Raw genomic sequence first — 23755 nt, forward strand, 5'->3', positions numbered from 1 at the left:
AGTTTGAAATATTTTTTTTCTTTTTTATGGCATATTTTCTCTACCTGTCTGCTAATGTCCATGGTCAGCATTGTAATATTGAGATGACACACAACAAGTAGTGTGTAAGTAAAAATTTATAAATACAAAGACATACAGTATTTTTAAAGGGCATTTCTAAACAAACAATTCACACTCATTTAAAATAAATCACTTTGTGAAAGCTGTAAAAGTTGTTTTTTAATGCATGCTTGCAAAACTACACATGTGGAACCTTGTTATAGCATGAACGTATACGATGTATAAGCTGACTGGAAATTAGCTATGGTGAATATTTTCCATTGTATGGGATTGGTCTGTGGTATATGAACAGTACAACAATAAATTGCTCAGATTCTGAAAGCTAGTAAAATGTTGTCTGTTTAAATTGAAATGTACTACTGTTAAGTCAAATCGATTTTTAAAGACAAGTATTTAAAAAGCTATGGAGTCACCGCATTTCAGAACATATACTATAGGAGTTAGCACGTTTGAAGCTCGACTCACGCTGCATATTTAATGATTTGATGCACCAGACCTGTTCATGAGTCTTAAATATTTTTTGGAACTTCTCTGAAGTCCTGTTTTTTGTAGTTTAACAATTAGCACCTTGGTGAGACTTAAGGCTTTTTCAGAAAAAAAGCTCAAGCAGCACATTATTCCACAGTGAAGTTACCATATTTTATTTCTTTAAGTGCCATTCATGCATATTGAGGAAGGGGGTGGGGTGGGCGGTGGTATTGACAATTCTAATAACACTTGAGTTATTTTACAGCACTAAACGAATACAAAGAGTAGCTTGTCACCTCATTGGACAACAAAAAGAATAAACCGTGCAATAAACAAAAAGGGACAAATAGGAGAAAAAAATACAAGAAATGACAAAGACAAAATCCAAACAGAAAAATAAAACACAAAAAAAATATATATTTATCAACACTGAAACACTGAATGTAGAACCATAGTACAGGTAAAAGGTAGTGTCACACAAAAAGCCAACGCATTTTCATCACATATATACAATATAGATATATACATACTGTCACCCTCTGATTGGACAATAACAAAATACTCTATTCTTTTCCCTCCTCTCTTTTGTGAATAAGCCCCACCCCCTATCTTGATACCCCACCCCCAAGAGGAAAAAAATGGATGATTGAAAAGACATATGTACAAGCACAACACACCAGCACTGAATAAAATAGGCCCCAATCAGCAGTATTTGTTGGCAGTTCTCTCCCATATTGTAACAAGGCTTTTTAAAATCTTTTCATCTTTTTTTTCCCCCTAGTAATAATCTCTCTGGCAGGTACATGTCCAGCGGTTATTAAAAATTAAAAAATGACTTTTGAAGGACTCACACAAGCACGCGTGCACAAACACGCACGCACTCGCACACAGTAAAATTGTGATAGTGATCCAGTCATTGTCTTCACCCTTTTCCCTTTTGGCCACACTGGGTTGCTTACATCTTTTGTTGTGGACTGATGTGTTCTAATGGCAGCTTGTGTGTTCACAGTCTTCACCTGGAACATATGAAACACACTTCACCTTCACACCAACCAAGGACTCACAGGACGTTCACTATTTCATGTCCATATAGCCCTAATGAATATACACAGACGCTCTTTTTCAATGCTGTCTTCAGCTGCAGTCCTTTGGCCCACACTCACCTAACAGAGTCATTATTTGGGTCACTCACCTGACTTAGAATCAAGTCTGAGCACTAATTATGAAATCCTGGCAGTTCAACAAAACTTAAAAACTCCTAGTTAAGATCCACATATGAGTCATCTTCCACATACAGTGGACATTGGATACACAAATATGCACAAAACAAAGCAAAAAAGAAGGAGGAGTGGAGAGGTATGAATGGCAGGCAAAACAGAACCATTAACTGAAAATATAAAAATAAAAGGCAGTATCATCAGTTAAAAGAAGAGAACATGACTTCATCTAAACAATTCAAAAGAAGATAGTACAAAACTGGGTTGATTCTAGTTTCAAATAACCTGTATGTTCAAAAGTGTGGTTCTATAATATCTAATAAAACAATCATGTGAGATCTGAAAGTGCCTTATCTCACAATAACAAAGACATTATGCAATATCATAAAAAAATTCACGATTGTCATTCAAATATGAAGTTGAAACTACTGTTCCTACTGGAGCCCCTAGTAGCCAAATTGTCTTGAAAGAACAGTTAAAACTTTGAAAAATAATGACATTTGCTTTCTTTTGCGTTATGACACTGTAGAGTCAGTAAACCAGCTTCAGCCAGGAGTCTGTTAGCTTAGCATAAACACAGATTACATCTCGAGAAAGTGACTATAGCTACACCTATGTTTAAGCACAGACAGGGTAAATGGTCTGCACGAATATAGCGCTTTTCAACCTTATTGGTACCCAAAACAGCTTAGACTGTATCTAATTCACCCATTTACACTCACACACTGATGAGGGAGCTGCCATGCAGCTGGCCAGCACTCACTGGGAGCGACTAATTTAGTGTTCAGTGTCTTGCTCAAGGACACTTCAACACGTGACAGGAGGAGCCAGGAATCAAACGAACAATCCTGAGATTGGTGGATGACTGCTCTACCTCTTGAGCCACAGTCGCGCCCAGGCAAACAATTAAGATGCACTGTATTAATCAGTCAGCTGGATTTTGTTTTGGAGAGACCTATGCCATTACTTCTCTACTCTGCTAATAATTTCACTCTCTAAATGCTAAGCTTTTTTTTATTTATTTATTTTTTTACTGTGCAGACGTGAGAGCAGTACCAATCTTTCAGCTAACTCGTGGCAAGAAAGCATTAAAGGTTATTTTTCAAAAAAATAAGGTTATTTCTCAAAACTATTTCTTTAAACGACACACAGTGTCATAGATGCAAAGCACCATATAGATTTCAGCAATATTGCAGCAAGGAGAAGCAACCCTTATGATTGCCAATAGTCGGACAGTTTACCGCTGGCTGTATTATTAAATAAAAAAACAAATAACTGAGTAAGAATGTGAGTAATTAGCTTTCTTTCAGGAGATGCTTTGCATCTTTAAACAGTTAAGATCAACAAAAAGTGAAAGTGTGCAAAGGGCTTTGTTTTAACATAGTGTCTCTTAAGTTCAGCACCTGTCTGAATCAGGAGCCACTTGTTCTAGGACACAGAGGACAGATTTCTAGAACTGCCGATCTTCCTGTTCTGTGCTTGAAACCCTTCTCACGAAAAAACAAAATCTCAAATCTAGTCTTTAACCACTGTGTGCATCTGCTTTTGTGCTCATAGATAGCATAGAGATGATTGCAGCAATCAACCATAGCCCTAAAAGTAGAATAAAACCAAAACACACACACACACACACATACACACACACACACAGACACATGCACACACAGAATGTTTAACAAACAAATACACACAGTATGTACTGTAAAATGAGTCACATTTCTCATTTTGTTGTATAAAGTCTTGTACAAACCTTGTACAAAATCTTAGTTGTCTAACAATCGCAATGAAACTTTGGGCAGTTAAAAAAAAAGAAAAATATCTCCAAATGTCCAAAGGGACAATAAACACTGAGTATAACATCAAATATGCCCTTTGATGTACAGTAGGTGTGACTATGGATGCGACTCATTTTACAAATTAAAGTTACCCTAAAATTTATGCTCCTCCCTCTTAACAGAAAAGTTTAACAAAACTTGGTTTAATTTGGGTTGAATGAATTCAAAAATATCAAATCATCTTACTTTCTTGCTATCACCGTCCACTCACACTCACCACGTTCACTCATCTTGAAGTGCATGAGACAGAGAAATAAGAAAAAGCATCCTCCCATAATTAGTCTGTTGCAGTGAGCCTGGTCACATTGGTTGCCTATAAAAACAAATACAATATTATTTTTGATCTCTCTCTGTCTCTCCCTTGCTTTGTTTAATATCAAGCCTTAAACATTTAACACCCTGTTCAAAATCTCATTATGTAAACCTAACTTTTCCACCAATTCAGCCACAGTGGGGCCCATTATCTCCCAGAAGTGACCAACGAGCACCATCACATTACTCACAGAGACGGCCTGTGTTTGTTAAAAATAAAAATAAAACATTTTTTTCTTTTTTAAAGAGAGATTATCCAAGAGGCAGCTGAGGCCAATGTCAACACGAGAAGAATTACAAGCTGAACACGTCGCTCAAATCACATAACAGTTACGGAGCAGAGGGTCGGGGGGGAGAGGGGTTCAGACTTTGGAAGGCTGCTGGCTAGGGACGGGAAGAGGGCTGGCTGAGGAGCTTAGGAGCATGTGGTTTGGATGTGAATGTGTTCTACTTGTCTCTAGACAAGTATTTAAGCAATCACTTTAAGATGTCCGACTAAATATGATTGTCTTCAAAGTAACATGTTTTGCTTTTGTAAAAATGTCAGGACTCTGAAGTCTGTCTTTCTCCAAAGCTTGTCAAATGTTCTTCTGCATCCCACCCACAGGGCCCTCCTCCTCCTCCTCCTCTTCTATTTCTTTCTCCTCCTGCTGCCTTTCAGCTCAGCCTGGGTTCCTCTGGTTTCCACCTCCTCTCCTCACTCCCTTTTGTTTGCGAACAAGGAGGCCTAAGAGCTAGACAATGGAGTCCCAATCAAAATCATCCTGTATGTCGTCGGCTGGCATGCGATGCATCTGGAAGTTTCTTGTAGGTATCATGTGCTGCTGGTTCATCTGTGCATGGTGTCCTGAAGAATACAAGGACAAATGGAAAAGTCAGACCCGCCAAGCATTGTCAACAAGTATAAAAGTATTTTGTTTAAATAAACATGATAATTATGTTTTTCCTAATACAGTACATGTGTTTGTTACCTGTTATAGTGGGTCCTGCGCTGCTCATGGGGGGCATGTGGGGATATCCCGGAGGACCCATCATGGGCATGGTCTGTCTCGAGTCCATGTAGAGATTTCCTGAAGTGAGGCAAGAGAAACCTTTATTTAAACCTAAATTAAACAAAAGCTGTTTTGATGCAAGTCAGATTATGCATGAGACCAATGTTTGTTTTCAACGGGACGACCCTGCTACATAAATCTGCAGAAGTCTTCAAAATTCACTTACAAAACACAGGTGGGATGTCATAAACTTTGTGAAATATAGTAAAGTACTTTTTCCCCCTACTCTCCAATTATCCATGAGGTTTGGAGAGAAGAAAAACTGCAATTGTAATTTTTTATTAATAGTTTTTTTTTCCAGATTTTCATCCAATATCAATTTTTCTCCATGTGATTTTCTAGATTATTTTATCTCTCAAGGACTCAAAAAAATATTCAAAAAATAATAATATTTTCGGTTGAAGTGGTCCCATCTGGTTGACAAATAAAGCTAAAAACTAGGAGTTTTAAGGAGACATTTTCACTTTAGGTGGAGACAATCAGGTCAGCATGCTTCAATCTGTAACTGAGACAAATCAGTTAGATGGTAGCCCTGTGTATTATTTTTTTAACAGATGTTTAGTTTAGGGACTAACAGTTCAGTTAGAAAATAAAAAACCCACAGACAATTTCTGGTGAAAACCACTTTTTAGGTAAAATCTATAGCTTGTGTAACAGTAACAGTATGTAACAGTATAAATAAGAATACATTTTGAGGTATAGCTTTTCAACTGATCATTTAAAAAGCACTTTAAAAACAAGGACAGCAGATCTGACTGGCTCCTGATTACAAAACCAAAACCAAATCATTTACACAAATTCTACACTGAAGAAACCATAATACAGTAGGAGTGGTAGGACTGACTAGAGGCCCACAAACCTGCATTGAGGTGCTGGCTGGGTTTGTTGGGGTGCATGGAGCCATGACAAACAGGAGGCTGCACTGCCCCTTGTGGCTGGATTACACCAGTGCGGGCAAAAAATTGGTTTATGGATGAGCAGAGGTCTGCAATCTGGGTAGGTTCCAGGGACCAGTTGTTCAATTCTGCTTGTCTCATACTCTCTCTTAAACCTTAGGAACATAAAACATGCAATTAAACATACAACAACCTGAGTTATTAACAGCAGATGCCTGCATTAACATGCTTTTGTGATAATGAAATGTATGAAACTGTCCAAAGAATATAAATTTGTCAAATGAGAGCCTAATTTACAAAGATGAAGCAAAAACTTTAGTTGCAATATTTTTTCATTATGTCAGTAACCTTCAGTGGGTGATATTTAAAAAACATCGTACCTTGCAATCCTAGACTGTAATTGGATAAACTGACCTGCTGAGCTTAGTGTTTTGGTAATTAAACTTGAAGGCAGTGTTATTTAATTGAAGAGCTCAGTTTAATTAAACTTCTAATCAACTCTACAGTGTCAACACTTCAGCACTCAATCAAAAGCTAGGGCGGTGGTGTACCATCAGTTTCTGGCTTTAAAAAATTATTGCTTACGATTATATACATAGGGACTTAAATTTAAACACAGAAATCTGTAAGATCAAATATCACTATCTCAAAAATAAAAATGAAATATATTCCACCACAGTTTGTTTAATTATCTGTAAATGTAGTAAGACCTATTTACAGCATCTAAACCGCACCTTGGAAAGGTGAAAGGTCGACTTCAGCCCAGTTATAGCTGCTAGCAATACGACAGCTTTCTTTCAGTGCATCCAGATTTGGGTACCAGTCAGACAGTAAACCTGTAACACACACACATGCGCACACACACACAGACAGACAGACACACGGGCACGCGCGCACACGCACACACACACTCTGTAACATTAGAAGATAGGAGATGCGAAAATAATTTCACTCCTGGGACAAATAAAGATTTAGTCCTAATCACATAATTTGCGGACTGTGGGCTTGGTAATAAGGACACATGATGCATTATCATTGTAGTCACACTTTTACAGCTGCTGAGTCAATTTTGTGGAAACAAATGAATGAGAAGGGAACACCAAATAAAAACAGTTTATCTACCTTTTGATCTGTTCAGTATCGTGCTGTGGCCACTAGGAGGAGCCAATCACCCCTGTAAAGGCTGCTAAAGCCACTGAATGCAAAATTGCTTTGTTCTCACAGAAAATAAATCAGAAGATGATCTACTGTTTAGTACCTAAAAAAATGTCTCAATGTTTGAAACCAAAGAATGAGGTCTGATACAAACATCTAAGTCAGCTATAAACTGCATTTCATGTGGTACTGTATGATGAACAGGATGAAGAAAAAACAAACACAGCGATATGGACTTATTAGGAAGACAATGACAGACAGACCGTCTTACCTGTGTTGCAGGCCATCTGTTGCTGGGTAGGATGGGGCTGGTGAGAGAGGCTCTGATGTTGTTGTCCGTGTTGAGAAGGGTGTTGACTGTGCTGCGTGTGTTGGGAGGGGTGTGGCGTGTGCTGCTGTGGGTGCTGGCCATGGGATGGATGCTGGGGAGGGTGCTGCCCGTGCTGGGAGTGTGCAGCATGCTGGGAGTGCTGTTGGTGCTGACTATGTTGGGCATGTTGGTTGTGTTGGTTGTGGCCATGCTGTGGGAGGTGCTGTGCGTGTGGGGAGACGTGACCGGGGTGAGCTTGAGCAGGATGTGACAGGGGCACCTGGCCACTGCTGGCAGAGTGGCTATTGGGATGGTTGTTGGGTTGGTTGTTAGACAGGCTGTTCTGAGTACTAATGGTACCGCTGGGGGAGTAGGAGCAGGAAGTGTGAGTCTGCTGGGAGGAATCTGATGGTATGCCCATAAGACCTGGGAAAAAAAACAGCCATAATAAAGCATTAAGAATGGTGAAATTACATAAATTTGTAGGCCAAAAGGAAATTTTGATAACTGATTGATATTGAGGGCTAAAAGAAAAAAAAATTATGTTGTTTTAAAACGAGCCCCTAAACTGTTGTCTAGCCAAACTCTCAAATATAGTAACATAAAATGTGGAAATCATCAAATACTTGCAATAGAGCAGCTGGAGCAGTAGATAGGTGTTTTACTGGAAAGTCCTTTAAATAATGTATGCACCATAAAAAAAGTGCTTAATTTTTTGTTGTCCGTGTACAAACTGCCCTGATTTGTGGAGTCAAATCCTTGAGTCACAAAAAAAAACAACAAACAAAAAAAAAAAAACACAAGAATCTGAGAGTTACTTAAGATAAAAAAAAAATAATAATAAAATAAAATAAATTAATTAATATGTTGCACTTCGACACATACACAAAGAGGGTTTCACATATAAAGTCAACCATTTGAAGTAACATATCTTAAGATTTTCCAATAAAGGGTTGTGGGCCTCCCGTCTTTAAGGATTTCTATACTTTAGATAAACCAGCTGCCATTTTGTTGCATCAGAGAATGACTCAGCATTCGTTGTGTCTCTGAGGTTCAGAGGCCTGAGCTGCTGTCACCTCTCTACTCCAAGTGCAAAGCTTTGGATTGTCTTTGACAAATTCATTGTGCTGCCACACAACACGGACATGACTGGAGCATGAACATCTGCACGTCCAACTGCAATCATCTGAGTGGCAGGGAGTGGTCTTAAGAGGCCCTGTCCTTCACAGCTTTGGCACAGTAAACCTATTTCACTGGAGTGCTTTTAGAGCTGACTCTCGCCCTGCACCTCCACAATCGGCACACAACACTCACTGCAGGGGTGACAAAGGTGCATCTCTTATCTGCACAGAAAGCCCATTGTCCAACCAGGGAAATACTGAAAGCAATTAATGCGGCACCAGAATAATAATGTGAGCTCATTACCTATTATCAAAGCCAGTGAATTAGCTCACTGTCTACAGCGGCAGAGTGTGAAATCCTCTAGCTCGATTATTTACGCTTTTTTAATTGCTATAGCTTGCCTAAGTAAGAGATTTCACTTTTATGCACATAAAAAAGGTAACAACTTTCAACTAATGAAACACAGATGATAGATTAAAGCAGAGAAACTCTTTGAAAACATTAGCATGAAATCCATTTGATTTGTGAAAGTAGGTTATACACAGAAAGCTCAGTCTACTTTACTTATAACCCGCTTGTCAAGTACTCTTTGTAATCGGTCAATCAGATTACAAGGAAAAATGCATTTTGCTCTACAGGAAATAACAGGCTTTATGAAAGCTGGGCTCTATCCACCACTATGTATTATATCATAGAAAATCATCTTTATGACAAATGAACCTGATATCCAACAGATTTACACAGGACTTGGGCTGCCTGTAAACTCTTCCATTGCCCTGATGAAACAGAGGCAAGAGAAAACATTTCGAACACGACTAGAGGGAGAAAACGTTCATGGTATTTGAAAACTATAAGCAAGAAGGATGTATTAACTTCAAATTAACCATAATAAATGCAGCAACATCTCTTTACATCCTTTAATGAAATATTTAAGACATGAACTCTCAGACTGCTTTTGAATATGAAATGAAGCTCTGGCAAAAGACCATAAAAGCCTCTAATATACATTTGCACTATCGTAAGCCTGTTGAATACCTGCTCAATTCTCTGTAAAGCTAATTAATCGCTAAAGACACTTTTCAGCCCCAGCTGTTAAGAAGAAACTCACATTAGGAAAATCATTCTGAGAATCATCCTGTTTTTGATAAGTGAAGCTTGGGCTCCATTAGGTTTCTTACTTGATGTTGCTGTGAGTCCACTCACCTTGTTGGCTGAAGGACTGCTCAAAAACAGACTTGTAAAGGCTGCGAAAGGAGGCACTGAGATCTTCAAATTCAGAGAACAGGAGCTGCTTGTCTCTGTCTGGCATGCTGTACTGGGACTGTGGGGGCTGCTGGAGGCTCACAGACTGGGACACAGGCTCTGGGTGACTTGTGACCTGTGGGAAACAAAGAGAGAAAGAAACATTTGCAAAAGACGACAATGTTTAGAGCAAAAAATAAGTTTAATACTTAATTTGTAAAGTCTTATATGTAAAGACTTGGTATAGCACTGCAGCATCTGCACCACAAACTAGTGGAACTACTGATGTTGAGAGGAGTGCGCTATAATGATTAAACACACAAATCAATAATATACATACTTTTCAAAACAATACCTGTTATGCTTCGGTTATGGAGAAACAAGACCAGAAACCCACTAGAATATTTAATTCAAAGTTTATGTAAAAATACACCACAAGCCAAGAGGATGGTTCGATTTCTCTGAGGAACTGCTGTGATAGTGTGGTGCCAGTCAGACAAGACGTGAAGAACAATACCACAAACGGCTACAATTTAGGTCAGTGCCTATCGCCTTGGCTGACACAACATTAAGAGTGCAACTCAAATGGACACAAAGCCAATACTCAGGTGGCCAAGCAAAATTTATTTAAAACAAAATCAATAGCAATACCTTGAACAAATAAGCAGCCATTTTATCCATGTATTTGTGTGGGCAGTCAATGTTACGCACTGCCCCTAGGTGAGAGACAGTAAGCAGTGTTCCCTCCAGCAATGAGTCTGTCTACGAGATTCATCACAGTGAAGGGCAGCGATACACACCATCGCTATTTCACAAAGCAGGATCTGCCCCCTGTCCATTGTGGGCTAGCGTTACAAGAGAGGTCAGGTCTAATTTTTGATCATAACATCTTTCTCTTCCAAGATGTGGGCAGGCTGCTGAAGTGCATGCCTTACAGTCTGGCTTGGGTAAAAGTGAAGAGGTGATAATAAAGCCAGAGTGTTTACTCTGAGCTGCTGCTTTGGCTCTGAGAAAGAGAGCACATCCATCAGGCTGAGCCGATCGATGGCCAGCGCCTCGAGCATGGAGCACTCTAGGATGCGGGAGGACCACACCAAAGAGGGGGCATCTCTGGTGGGAGGACATCAGAGGAAGCACTTCTCTTTGTCTAGCTTCCAGGAGTGCGCACATTTTTTCTCTGTTTCCCTTAACCCCCTTCTTGATGTTGTACTCTAGTGCATGTCCACCCTCAACCTCTGCCTATTGCCATCTACCACTGGCTCCTCTGAAGAAAGCCCCATGGGGCTTTCTGATCAGATGAAATATGGGATAGAGTACAGTTTCAAAGTCTGGCAGTGTTTCATTTTCATTCATTTAGTGACTGTGGCTCCCCCACTGCTTGAAAAATGTGGATAAAAGGATAATTTATCATTTGGCCTTAGAGCTTAATGTTCAAACAACATCAGTTACAACAGATGTATATAAATATACGGTTATAAATATCCAAATAAGATACTGTAACCTATACAGTAACTGGAAATAACACCATCCAACACTATCTGGCCTTTAGGGAATAAGATGCACAGTATTTGCCAATAAAGATGCTGCACTGGCATCTTTGTTGTTTTATCTTTGTACTAGTGCATAATGCAGAATACTACAGTTCAGCCTTACCAAGACACAGTGCAGGTCCAAGTCATACAGGTTCTAATTGGGTTAGATAGGGCCTGTTCTCTTGTTGCAGATCTGTGTTTCACTATGTCTAATACCCAATCCAGATCCCCTAAATCTGAGTGGGCTCGCTATCAGCTCTGACTGACATAATTACCACAGAGTAATATGTGTTAAGAGAGTGTGTGCTGTAAAAGATTTTTTTTGACATAAGGTATGCCTTTTAATTGCTGGCTCATCATGCTGCACATTTCTGTTGTTTAGGTGTCCCCTACAATCTGTCGGCCTTTGGAGCACTTTAAGATTGGTCGACTTTTCTTGGTTTATGCATGTCTGATTTCCAAGGGTACAATGCAGACAAAAATCACAAATTTTGGATATGTAAAAAACTCCAAAACTAAGCTCACAACAGGATTTTCATATAACATGTACAGTACATACAAATAACATACAGTATTTTCCATGTGAACAGCAGTCCTTGGTCTTACCGGTGTATAGCTGTGCACACTGCCCACACTGTTGAGATTGACAGAGGCTAGACTCTGGTCAGAGAGGCTGTTGTTAAGGCTGCTTCTTGGACTATCGCTCCCTTCCTGGTCTGTGTTGTACAACGCCACCTGAGACATATATATATATATGAATGTTAGCTTTGTTCCTTATTGACAGACAGATATCCAAGCAAATTTCTTTTGCCAATATCATAATCCCGCTGATGGTACATCAAGTCATCATTCCTTTGAGAAAATTGGTCTAAAAATGTATCTTGGTATAGAGTTGAGTAATGTAATTTAGAAAGGAAAGGCCCAAGCATGTGAGTGTGCTGCATGCGATGACATGTCACAAAAGTGGAGAGTGGAGTCTTTACTTTAGTGTGTGTGTGTGTGTGTGTGTTTCTGTGTGTGTGTGGTGCCTCCCACACCACAGTCAAACACCCACCACATTCAAAGGGGATCCAGCTGAATGTATAAAAGGGACTGAAGACAGCTGAGACATTCCCATCACTAAAGGTCACACTACTGGCGATGTCAGCCACATCTGCTCACCAAGCTCAAATCCGTTTGGGACAGCTAACAAAGCATTTCAGTGCACCCGAGACAGTGACCTTTCAATATAGCTGTGAAACTAGCTGTAGCACTTCTGGACGACAATCTTAATTATTGTCTAACAAGGTTTAGCCCTCCCACCCTTCCCAAATAAAGTGTCCCATCAGACAATTTGGACAACATTAAGAGGAATGATACAGATAATTAATATAATGATACCCACAGAGAATAGCCCTTGTGCGGAGTTTTGTATTGTGAGAAATGGAAGAAATTCACTGAAAGCGTTGCAGTGGGAAAGTATCTGGCATTCTAAAACTGTTGTGTGTGTGTCTGTCCATGCCTGGTGGTTTCTGCTCATCACTGTGAGAGGAACAGAGCAGGCTCTGTGCTCTGCACAATGAAACAGCAGTGGTAGCAGCCTTCAGGCAGGCAGATTGGCCTGGCCTTGCACAGCGCCATGCCTTTCAGCAGCAGCAGACTGAAGTGTCATCTTTCTATTGAGCTGCAGCAAGTTACCACATGGGCCACAAGGAGGCAAGGAAACCCAGAGCGCCCTGACTGTGTTCTCTGCTCTGACTGATTGGCCAGCTGACTAGCATTGTGGCTGGGATCCAGGATGCACACATGCAAAGTGAGTGCATCTGATTGGTCATTCTGCCTGTGCAGGAGGTCAGCCAGCACTGATATAGAGATTGAAGGAGTTACAAATAATGTGATTAAATAACAAAATAAATAAGAAAAACACAGAGCACAAATGCTAAATTAAGGCAAAGAAGAGGGGTGAGGCTAAAGAAGGTGATGATAAAGGATAGTAAAAGACGCTCATTAGGCAACTCTAGCCTTCCTCCACTCAGTGTGAGCTTGTCTCTCGTGTTCATTAGTGTAAAGGGGAACTCAATGAGCAGCCAAGAGTGAAGGCTTAAGCATATCTAGAGAATCAGCCATACAATGCTAATAAAAAACAGCGTGACACAAAAATATAAACATTGTGTTTAATGAAGTCATAAAACTCGATTTGCCATCATTTTCTCCCTATAATCTATTTTTATTCTACTCATGCATAAAGTGTGATGATTTAAAAAAAAAAAAAAAAAATCACAGACCCAAGAGTCCCCTGAATGAGGACACCCACTCAAGCATGCACCGTCACAGACGAACACCCAGTTGCATTTCACACACATATGTAAAATCAAGCACAAAATTGACAAACACTCCCATTTCTACAGCTACAGATGTGCACAAAGGTAGGACAACAGACACAGAGGCAAACATGCTCATACAGGCAGGAGTGGCTGCACAGTAAATATTGTGTGTGGTGTTAGCTAGAAGGCAAACGAGTCAGAGTTCTATTCTTAGCAATAAATTAAATAAAAAGCCAGAGGTGTCTTTTACATGAGGGCCTAATCTGGAGCATGGATTATGAAATCAAAGTAAGACTGGCCCAGGTGTCTCTTACAATGCCAAACAGTGTTCAGCACAATCCCTGCATGCAGGATTGAACAGATTCAATGACGGAGGAATACAGAAGAAAATAGTATGAGACAGAAAAAAAAAAAATAAGAAAAAAAAAGGTGGGGGGGGGGGGGGGCAGACAATCCTGCACTATTCATCAGTAAACACACTTCCAACAAGCCCCTCTTTCCCTTTATCATCGCACTTTCAGGCCAAAGTTTCATTACATTCATAACAATGTTTAGGACCTGTCTCAAAAACCTTTGGAGGGGGTTGAAGAAGAAAAATCAGGATCTATCTGAGAGAGCCACAAGGAAAAGAGAGAGGAGAGCAATGTTGTGAGGAATGTGAGGAACAGAAGGGAGAAAGAGAAAAGAGATTCTTGCTTGTTCACTAGTCCCCTTGCCAGTGTTTCCCATTGGCCTATCTAAGAAGGCGGGAATGAGTGAGAGAGTCTGGAATAGAAAGGGAGAGAGAAAAACCAAGAGAGTGAAATTCCTGTGGCTTGGCACACTGCATCGAAAGAGGCGTGGCCTTTCATGTGTTTACAGTGTAAGACAGTGAGAAACAAGATCTCTCCAAGGAGTTAGAGCCCTAGATCTGTTGCTATTTCACTTTATCACAGCAACACTTTTTGTTGCAATTAAGTGACAAAAAAATAGCCAAACCAAAACTACATTGTAGAAACTACATTTCATTAACTCATTGAATGACACAGTAGTGGTGATAGATACTGTTTATTTCCTGCTAGTTGGTCTTAGTTAGGTTATTTGATGGCAGGAGTTCACACTCAATCATCAGCTCTTTACATTAGGAGCTTATCATATACCGCTGGTGCTTATAGCAATCAACAGAAATAAGGACCATCTTTCTCCATTTGAGGGTACTGATTCCATCTACTACATAATCATGAAAAACTTTATGATTTCCATAGAAATGGGTCCTGGTTAATTGTCGCTGACACCCTTGTCAAAACAAGCAGAAACAACTTATAACATACTCTACATACATGTACACACAAGTTACACCACACACATATGCTCCATCAGTCTTTAGTGCCTCTGTCTCCCAAACACACAAAAACACATGTACTCCTCTCTCCTATGAACACTCCTGTTCACATTAAACCGTTTTTTTAATGCTTGCAGCAAATGAATAAGCGACTCTTGCAGGCTTTTTAAAAGTACTCCTGAGAGCTGCCCCCACTGGGCCCAGAGGATGAGAGCTTAAGGTTAAAAAGCCTATTTAAATTTCAGAGTGAGCTGCACACTCACAGCTAACAGCTAGCAGTCCCTGTAGCTTTGCTCTGTGATGCACAAGTGTTTTTCCGCTTATTAAAAAAAAAAAAAACTACAGAGAGCTGAGGGAGCCAGCAGCAGGGGTGGTCACCTGTACTGTGGACAGCGTAAAATGTCACTGAATGAGAAAGACAACTCTCGATGTCAACCTCCAATACAGGTGTGAATACAGTGTGCGCTTTTGCAAGTGCTTGGGCACGGGACTGCGTAAGGTCTATCAGATTGAAAAGTTCCAATGAGCATCATATTTACGTTTAGAAGATAACAAGAGCCTACTGCCTGATGTTGTAGAGGAAAAAAGTGCTGCAGTGCAGAGAGTTGTGTATTTTGGTATGGGTTGCATTGCAGAGAAGCTTTAGGCATGTGAGTGTTTGTGTGTGTTTCTATGGTTATGTGGAAATTTTAGTATAGTACCATGGCTATGAGGACATTTTCGTCAGTCTCTTTTCTTCAAAGGACAGTATAAGGGTTAAGATTTAGCTTTAGTTAAGGTTCAGGAAATGTGCATGTCAATGACCGTCCAACTCTAGACAAAGTGTGTGTGTGTGCGCGCGCGTGCGAGCCATGCATATCTCCCCTCCACTAGAGTGCTCCTCTCTCTGTACGGAATAGTGCTGTAGGTGGTTGGAGAAGTGGGTGGGTTCAGGGTGCAGCCATGTAGCCAGGTGTGTGTTGGAGCTGGACGCTGAAAGGGTGGCTGTAGTACCTTGTTAGTCACAGTGTTGATTGCCAGCGTTGGAGAGGCACTTCCAGAGATCATACACTCCATCCCCAAAGAATCAGACTCCAGGCTGTACGGCGTAGAAGCCTGTGGGGGTTGGGGGCAGGGTGTGGAGGCAGACAAAAAAAATTCAACATTATCCAATTATCAAACACACAAAATCCCACTGCAGGTTGCATGGAAAGCTTGTGTTATACTTGTGACAAATCTTCTGCTTAGATCAGATACACATCTATATGCAAGATACAAATAAAACCCAGAACTATTGCTATATGACAAAGAAACAGCGTTATTTAGGTCACATTTGAACCGTGTTTTCGGAGACAGACCCCATCCCCACCCTCAGCTCACACACATATATACTGACACACACGTACATGCCCTTGTCTTGCTGTATAGGCTTACTGCTCTGCGAGATAACTCTGCCATGCCTGTCTCCCAAACTGCTTACTGTAAGAGGATTGGCTGCCAACAATACAATTTTTAATTCATGAAAAACACAAATGAGATTTTACAAACTCTCAATTTCAATGTCTGAGACTGTTAATATAATGCCTTGTAGGCAGACAGTGTCTAGAGGGGGAAGGGTGAGCATGGTGCACGTGTACTACAGAAAACACACTCTCCACTTGGTATGTTCTTTGTGTCATGCTCGAACGAACAGAACGGCATCAAGAAACCTTTAGATAAAACAGTTGGCAGAGCTGCATATTGAAAGACAGTGCTCTTTCCCTGTACCTCTTCATCTGTTGTGTATAAAATCTCACACATTGAGGACAAGCAGGTTGAGGTATAAATGTGAGTGTGTTTAAAAGCTATAGGGTTTTTATGTTGGCTCTCATGTGTGTGTGAGAATTAAAAACAATGGCATGCTAGGATGCGCACATGAGTCTGCCTTGCTAGCTTAATAGAATTTACCATTCCTTATAGCCTCTGGTCAGTTACATTGCGGGGAAGGAGGAGACAAAAGCCCACTGAGTCTGGATGCCCCAGGGCCAGGTCAATCTGAGCAGCTCACTAAAACCTGTACAGCTGTACGTGAGGCCGGACAAAACTCATCCATAATTAAAGACACAGCTCCCACTTGAAATAACTGGGGTGCAAAGCTGGGCATTAATTGATGTTTGTTAAAAAAAGTAAGTGCAGAATGTAATGTATGTAATAGCTGCCTGGGGCATAGTTTATTAATAAAAACCCCACTTCATGACAGGCTAGTGAAGCAGCATGGAGAGGAAGTTACATAAAGTCTGGATATGAACTCCAACCGAGTCTGAGTGTTTGCATGTGGTAGAGAAACAGTGGGAGAAAGTGGGAGAGAAAGGAGGGCAAAAGAAAACTAAAATGAGGCAGAAGCAGAGAGTCAGAGGCATAGATAAATACTAAACCAGGTAGAAATCTAGACAGTAGTTTTAGAAAACGTCTAAATTGTTGGGAGGAAGTCTTTTGTTGGGAATCTGCAGAGTTTCTATTATCAGACTCACCCGCTCTCCAGATCGCGGCCTTTTCTTTGGCCGTGTAGGCAAGGCATCCTCCTTTGGGTTGTTGTCAATGGCCCAGTAAGAGCCCTGCAGACAGAACAAAGACCTGTGAGCTTATGAAAACAGCAGATTTGCTTCTCACATGAAACCCCAGAGATTTGTGGACTGACTGTCTTGCAAGACAAGACAGAAGCATCAGGTCTCTCTTTGGAACTGCTTTTTAGCTGGTTTAGTGTAATAGTAGTGAAGACTGGGAAGCTTCATCTATTTTGTTAAAGCCTCTTCCATCAGCCAAGGTCTTTATATGAGTTGATAGCTGTGAGTTTGGCAGAATGTGGGTGGGCTTTGTTAGTAAGAAAGACTTGGCTTTGCCTCCTCTGTGGCTGCTCCTCAATGAAAGGCTGGTGAGGGCCGCTGCTGGTGGTGAAATGCTAAGCCTTTCCTGAAGCTGTACTTCCTCAGCCTCAGGTGCTGAGACAGAGAGCAGTTGGCAAGGATGAAGGCTCCAAAGTCTCAGCCTAGAAATTTAGGCAGCACTAGCACTGCAGTGTTGCTTTTTTTGAGGTCTAACCAAGGCTAATCATGAAGTGAACAGTTGGGGCAGGCTCTGGGGCGGCAGCTAGCAATTCCACAACCAGGCTGCATTATTTATCTTTGCATTCTGCCCAATTTAATTTATTTTTCAATGGTGTTCCTCCTCGAAGCCGAAAGAATTGGAGCTTACAGCTGTTAAAAATTAGATTTTTACTCTAAAGACCTGCAAGTTATAAATTTATTTTTAATATTTCATATGACCCCGGATAAAATCTCAATTGTCAAGAGAAAGTGAGATCGCGACCTTTAAAATTACATCCTTAGCAGAGAGAATATTTGATATTTCCAAACTAAATTCTCTGAACAACAGGTGAGACTACAGAACAAGTTGAATCTCAAGTATCTGTCCAATACCACTGTATTCACATTGGCCTGGTCTTGTTAAAGCTAGCACACCTATTATGTTCACAGCTCACATACACAACTGCTACAATATTAAAAAGAAACACCAGGTTTGCCCTATATTTGTCAGGGTGTTAAATTATTAAGTTATGCACTAATCAGCCACAACATTAAAACTATTGTGGGCACGCCGACTAGTCTGTGGGTCTAAAGCCCCATACGCTGTGATGCACTGTGTGTTGCGATAACTGCAGATCAAGGCCACCATTCAATTTTTCAGCAGTTGTGCTACAGTGTATGTTTTGTGGGATTGGACCAGACAGGCTACACTCCTCAAGTGCATCAGTAAGCCTTGGGAGCCCATGACTCTTGTCCTTCCTTTAACCACTTATTGTAGTCGACGATGTTTGGTAACACCTCGCATGACCTGTTGTTTTGGGGATGCACTGACAATGTTGTCAAGAACATCATATCCTTCCTCTTAATGATGTTTGTCTTTAGGATCTGACTGTTGACTTCTTACTCACTTCACCTGCCGGTTGTTTTAATGTTGGCCTACTGATGTAAAATTTTTATGTATTATGCACAAAATGTTGGGGAAGGAATAATTCACAGCCCAATCAATCAAAAATAAAGAAACACCTTAATTTGATGTAGGCTAAAGAAATGCAGCAGAAACCTAAAATTCCTGTGTTGTGGATTTGAGCTACAATAAGTAAAGGTTGATACAAATTGTCTCTATATGGGATTACAAGATGCTGGGTTTTAATGCAGGGGTGCAGATACAGATGTTTCAAAACATGGAGTCTCAGAGACAAAGCTAGGCTGGGTGGTGTTTCTTTTAATTGGAGGGGGGTTTGACGGTTGTAACCCTCATGGGACAAGAGTTTCTGCATTTCCCTAGATCCACCCCTAGAGAGTTGGCACGGAAAGTGAAATACACAGAGTCATTAAATTATTCACAAATTTACTGCATTATACTGTAGCAATTCCTAGCAAAGTGTGTCCGTGGAGTCACTGTAGCAAAGCTACAATCTTCACTGCGGTCACAATACAAAAGCCATTGTAAAGATTTTTTTAAACAGATCCTGATAACAGACACACTCTATCCGTTCTTTTCCAGTAAATGACGCAGTTCATTTTAATAAATCAACACAAATTATTTCATCTAGTTCCGCTTTTGTGTGTAAATAAAAAAAAAAAAAGACAAAGTACAAAAAGTACTGCTGGGTCTCCTGGCAACTTCATGCCGAAAATAAACCAATTAAAATAAAGATTATTAACAGTAGCAGTACCTTCCCAGCTTGCACTTTATATATATATATATATATATATATATATATATATATATATATATATATATATATATATATATATATATATAATATAATATAATATAATATATATATATATATATATATATATATATATATATATATTTTTTTTTTTTTTTTTTTTTCTATAGTCATACTAATGCAGACAGGGTGTGTGTATGTACAATACTGTCATCTCTTAAACCATCTTAGAGAGACAGAGAGCAACATGACTCTCCTATCTCATCCAACCAGCAGTTCTCATATTCTTGCCACATTACAATATTGATGCAACATATCAAGAGTGGCTAGCGCTTCTTTGAAGTTGTCTTCGGGGGGGAAGGGAGTGAGGAAAATTCCAAATCAAACATTAAGGATGCAAGCATGTTGGCCATGCATTTGGAATGGGATCCATACAGCAATAGATTATTTTGTATTTAGTGGAGCAGCTCCCAGGAGTGTCAATATCAGAGGATTACAGCAAAACATAAAATTAGCATTCAGTCCCCATCTTCTACACAGTTAGGCATAGCTCTTCATGCATGTGTCGGTGTGGATGTGCATGTTTGAAAATATTTGTGTGGTTCTCCAAGCATATGTAGCCCATGCTATGACAGTGCCGGGATGAAATCTGGTTTATGTTACTTATGGTATGGTTATCTATGCAAAAAAATCATCTTGAATACAGCCCCATAGGCTGCTTCTTCTATTGGATAAGGGGATCTAGAGATTTCAAAGACAATGGGCTGAAAACAACTGTAGGTGGTCCCACAGCGATTCAATGTAAAATTAACATGTTGGGCCATACATTTTTTGTGGAGAGGAAAAATTAAAGAGAGAAAGCTGATGAGAAACCAAATGAGGTCTGATAGTTTTCCCCTCAGTAGGCTCATCAACATGGGGAAATACTTTAGGAATGTTATATTCTGGAAATGGCCAGGGTTCCACCCTGTTACAGCCCCATCACTACCAGTCTGTGCCCCCCCACCTCACCCAAATCTGTTGTATAAGCTAGTCCAAAAAACCTAGTCGACTTGCATCTGAAAAGCAATTCTGTGGGAGTAAGAGGTTCATACTAGATTACAAGCATGCCATATATTTCCAGACTGCCAGAGTACTGGCAGTCATTCAAAGGTAACATTCTTCTAACAGATATAGCATGATACACAACAAAAAAAATATTTATTATGAATTCTGCTAGCAGCAGATTTTTACTCAAAACAGAATTATTCTTCTGTTTGTATTTTGCTTTCATTTATATGCATTATTCTATGTTCCTGATCAAACGTATTTTAAAAAGTCATACCTTTCCTGGATCATCTTTGGAGCGAGGCACTTTGAGAAAACACTTATTCAATGACAGATTGTGCCGTATTGAGTTCTGTGGGGAAAAAGAGAGAGAGCAAGGTGGTAAGGTGAGTGAAAGCACCAAAAAGAACAAACAAGTCTGTACTACCCCACTGCTATCAGCAATAAAGGCACACAAATTATTGGCGTATATCATTTAGGTTTAGTCAAAGCACCTGTCATCGAGGTCAGCTTGTTTCAGTGGAGGTCTGGCCTTCAACTGTGTCCAAATTTCACTCTACACACATATACAGTACAGAAGCCCTATGTGTGCACAAAGCCACCAATTAAGCAGTATCTTTCATCAGTGTCCAACAAACTGCATTCTGGTTACACAACATTTCAAATTCCATAGATGCCAAAAATAGGAGCCAGAAGGAATCCCACACTGGGATGGTTGCTGATACCAGTGTCTGATAGTAATTAATGCTTCAGCCGGGCTCCTGAGGGGGCAGGAAATAAATTATGTAGATCATTTTGAAAGTTAACTCATTACAGTGTTGCAAGCTACTTCACAGTGGTAAAGAGGGAGGTTCATCCAGCTGCCTGATTGGGAGGCGAGGTGGGCTGAAGTAGCACAAGGGCAGAAAGCTTTGCTCCAGGCCTGGATTAACCAGCCACAGCAAGGCCCTCAAAACCAGCTGGAGGCAGGCCAGCCAATGGCTTAGAAGAGCCAATAGATGCACATCACTTAGAGCACAAGCTTCCATTTTAATGAGTGGGAATGAGAGGTCAGTGATAAGAGAGAGAGACTAAGAGAGCTTTAGCATTTTCTGATGAGCCTGCAGGAGAGAAGAGGAGGGCAGTGGAGAGAGAGAGAGGGAGAGAGAAGAGAGAGAGAGAGAGAGAGAGAGAGAGAGAGAGAGGAGAGAGAGAGAAGGAGAGAGAGAGAGAGAAGAGGAGAGAGAGAGAGAGAGAGAGAGAGAGAGAGAGAGAGAGAGAGAGAGAGAGAGAGAGAGAGAGAGAGAGAGAGAGAGAGAGAGAGAGAGAGAGAGAGAGAGGAGAGAGAGAGAGAGAGAGAGAGAGAGAGAGAGAGAGAGAGAGAGAGATGCAAAAGATGGGAGCTGCTTGTTCAACACCATGGACAATTATACCACAAGGCAGATGATAATGACAGCCTTGTTGTAACGCTGTCAATCTTAATCATTAAATCACTCTGAAATGCCAATGCAATCCACAGGAAGTTTAACACTCCCACAGTAAACATATAGAGGCGGAAACTGGTGCCATACTTAAAATATTCATATTCTTGTGCTAAAGGAATATTTTCTGTTAAATGTATTATTTGAATATCTAATATGTACACCTGTAGGCTTTAAGGGAGGTAGCTTAGCAATGGTCATGCTTTAAGTTATTTATTTACAAGGGTGACAATATTTGGGGACATCTCAACATTTTCTAATGAATGTTTAATTGCTTGGATGGATCATTCCCACTTTTCTGCCATCCTCTGTAAGCTCAACATATTTGAGTCAAGGTAACCAAGGTAAGGTTAGGTTTTGTTTTCCTCTGTGTCTAAATATCATACCTGAAGCAGGAAACCTCTACTGAAAGAAATGTATATAGGCTTATTTTACAACATATTCAGCATTAGAATGGACAGCAGATTATCCTGCAGGGTATTTTGACACTTTTTGTCTTGCCAACAATATAACTGACCCATATTGAAGCTCATCTTTGTAAAGCAGCGAATATACCAAACTTTAAAAGCTGCTTTTTGAGACCTCAGGGCCAAGTGTTTAACACAATGGATTTTGGGTGGAGTATCAAATACCTGAGCTAAGGAACCGGAATAAAGGCAAAGACAATAGGAAAGAATACAATAGACAGGGTAGTAAGAAACACAGACTCTTACAAGTTATGGAGTACATAATACTAGCTGGTTTTCCTCCTTCTCAATCAAATGAAAAGTTACTCAAAACTGCTTAGAATTTCTTACAAAAGATAAAAGAATATACTCATAATTAAGAAAATGTTCTACAGCCAACCTTTCCACCATTAATGAATTAATCTGTCAATTAAGTTTTGATTATTTTATTGAAGCTGTAATCAGCAAATTAAGTAAGTGCTAGCACCAGAGTGAAAATCAATATACTGTGCTCCAGTCTGCCCTCCTTGTCCCTGCTCTGCACAGCACATTAGGTAGTTATTAATATAGAATTACAACAAATGAGAAAGTGCCAAAATATACTAACCAAACAGAAGTTACTGAAATTGTCTGACTCGTTAGGAAGGTTGAGCTTCACTCAAAAACTTTTAGAAGAATACAATCTCTGCACAGCTGCCAGGGTGGTCAATGAGTCGAGGTCACAAGAAGCTTTGATCGAACATCTCTTCATTATGTGTTTGTGAGCATATTTCTGAATATAAAAAAGTGTCAAAGAGAGAGTCCTGGTAACGCCTTCAAATGTCTTGTTTTATTTGACCAGCCCAAACATTTAAAATTACATTAAAAAAAAAAAAAAAAGAAAGAAATTCAGATAGGAGCCACAGAATATGGACCATGTTTGCTTGAAAACACTGTAGAGAATACTTTTCAGAATTGTTTCCTAGTCATTTTCTGTCAACTAGTAAATTGATTTATCAACAGATTTAGCTGTAATCTTACTTCAAGAAATATCTCAGGAATACAAATCAATAACCAGCACTGCATTCTGTTTTACACCAGAATACATTCATGGTAAGGTTTCAAACCTCAATAAATTTTGGTCACACTACTACACGATCCTCAGAACTAGATAAAAAAAGCACTCTGTCTTGTATTGCAAAGAACAGGTCTCACTTTAAAAAACGAAATGTGTGTATCAGATCTGAAAAGTCATGTAGACATGACATATGGATCTCAACA

General features: G+C 40.0%; 1 protein-coding gene across 5 annotated transcripts in view; it reads right to left on the minus strand.

The window, feature by feature from the left end:
* Positions 1-678: 678 nt before the first annotated feature.
* Positions 679-23755, minus strand: part of foxj3 (forkhead box J3) — a 74899-nt gene continuing 51822 nt past the window's right edge. For 3 of the 5 annotated variants that reach the window (XM_067503659.1, XM_067503658.1, XM_067503660.1), the window contains exons 3-12: positions 20867-20941; positions 17315-17398; positions 15819-15920; positions 11808-11936; positions 9631-9805; positions 7267-7731; positions 6575-6676; positions 5804-5995; positions 4864-4962; positions 679-4739 (exon numbers count right to left, since the gene is read on the minus strand). In XM_067503659.1, the coding sequence (XP_067359760.1) occupies positions 4627-4739; positions 4864-4962; positions 5804-5995; positions 6575-6676; positions 7267-7731; positions 9631-9805; positions 11808-11936; positions 15819-15920; positions 17315-17398; positions 20867-20941 (1536 nt within the window). In that variant the 3' untranslated portion in view covers positions 679-4626. The remainder of the gene's footprint in view (positions 4740-4863; positions 4963-5803; positions 5996-6574; positions 6677-7266; positions 7732-9630; positions 9806-11807; positions 11937-15818; positions 15921-17314; positions 17399-20866; positions 20942-23755) is intronic. The other 2 variants (XM_067503662.1, XM_067503661.1) reach the window with 2 other exon arrangements.

This window comes from Channa argus, chromosome 5 (assembly GCF_033026475.1).
Source record: "Channa argus isolate prfri chromosome 5, Channa argus male v1.0, whole genome shotgun sequence".
NCBI lineage: Eukaryota > Metazoa > Chordata > Actinopteri > Anabantiformes > Channidae > Channa > Channa argus.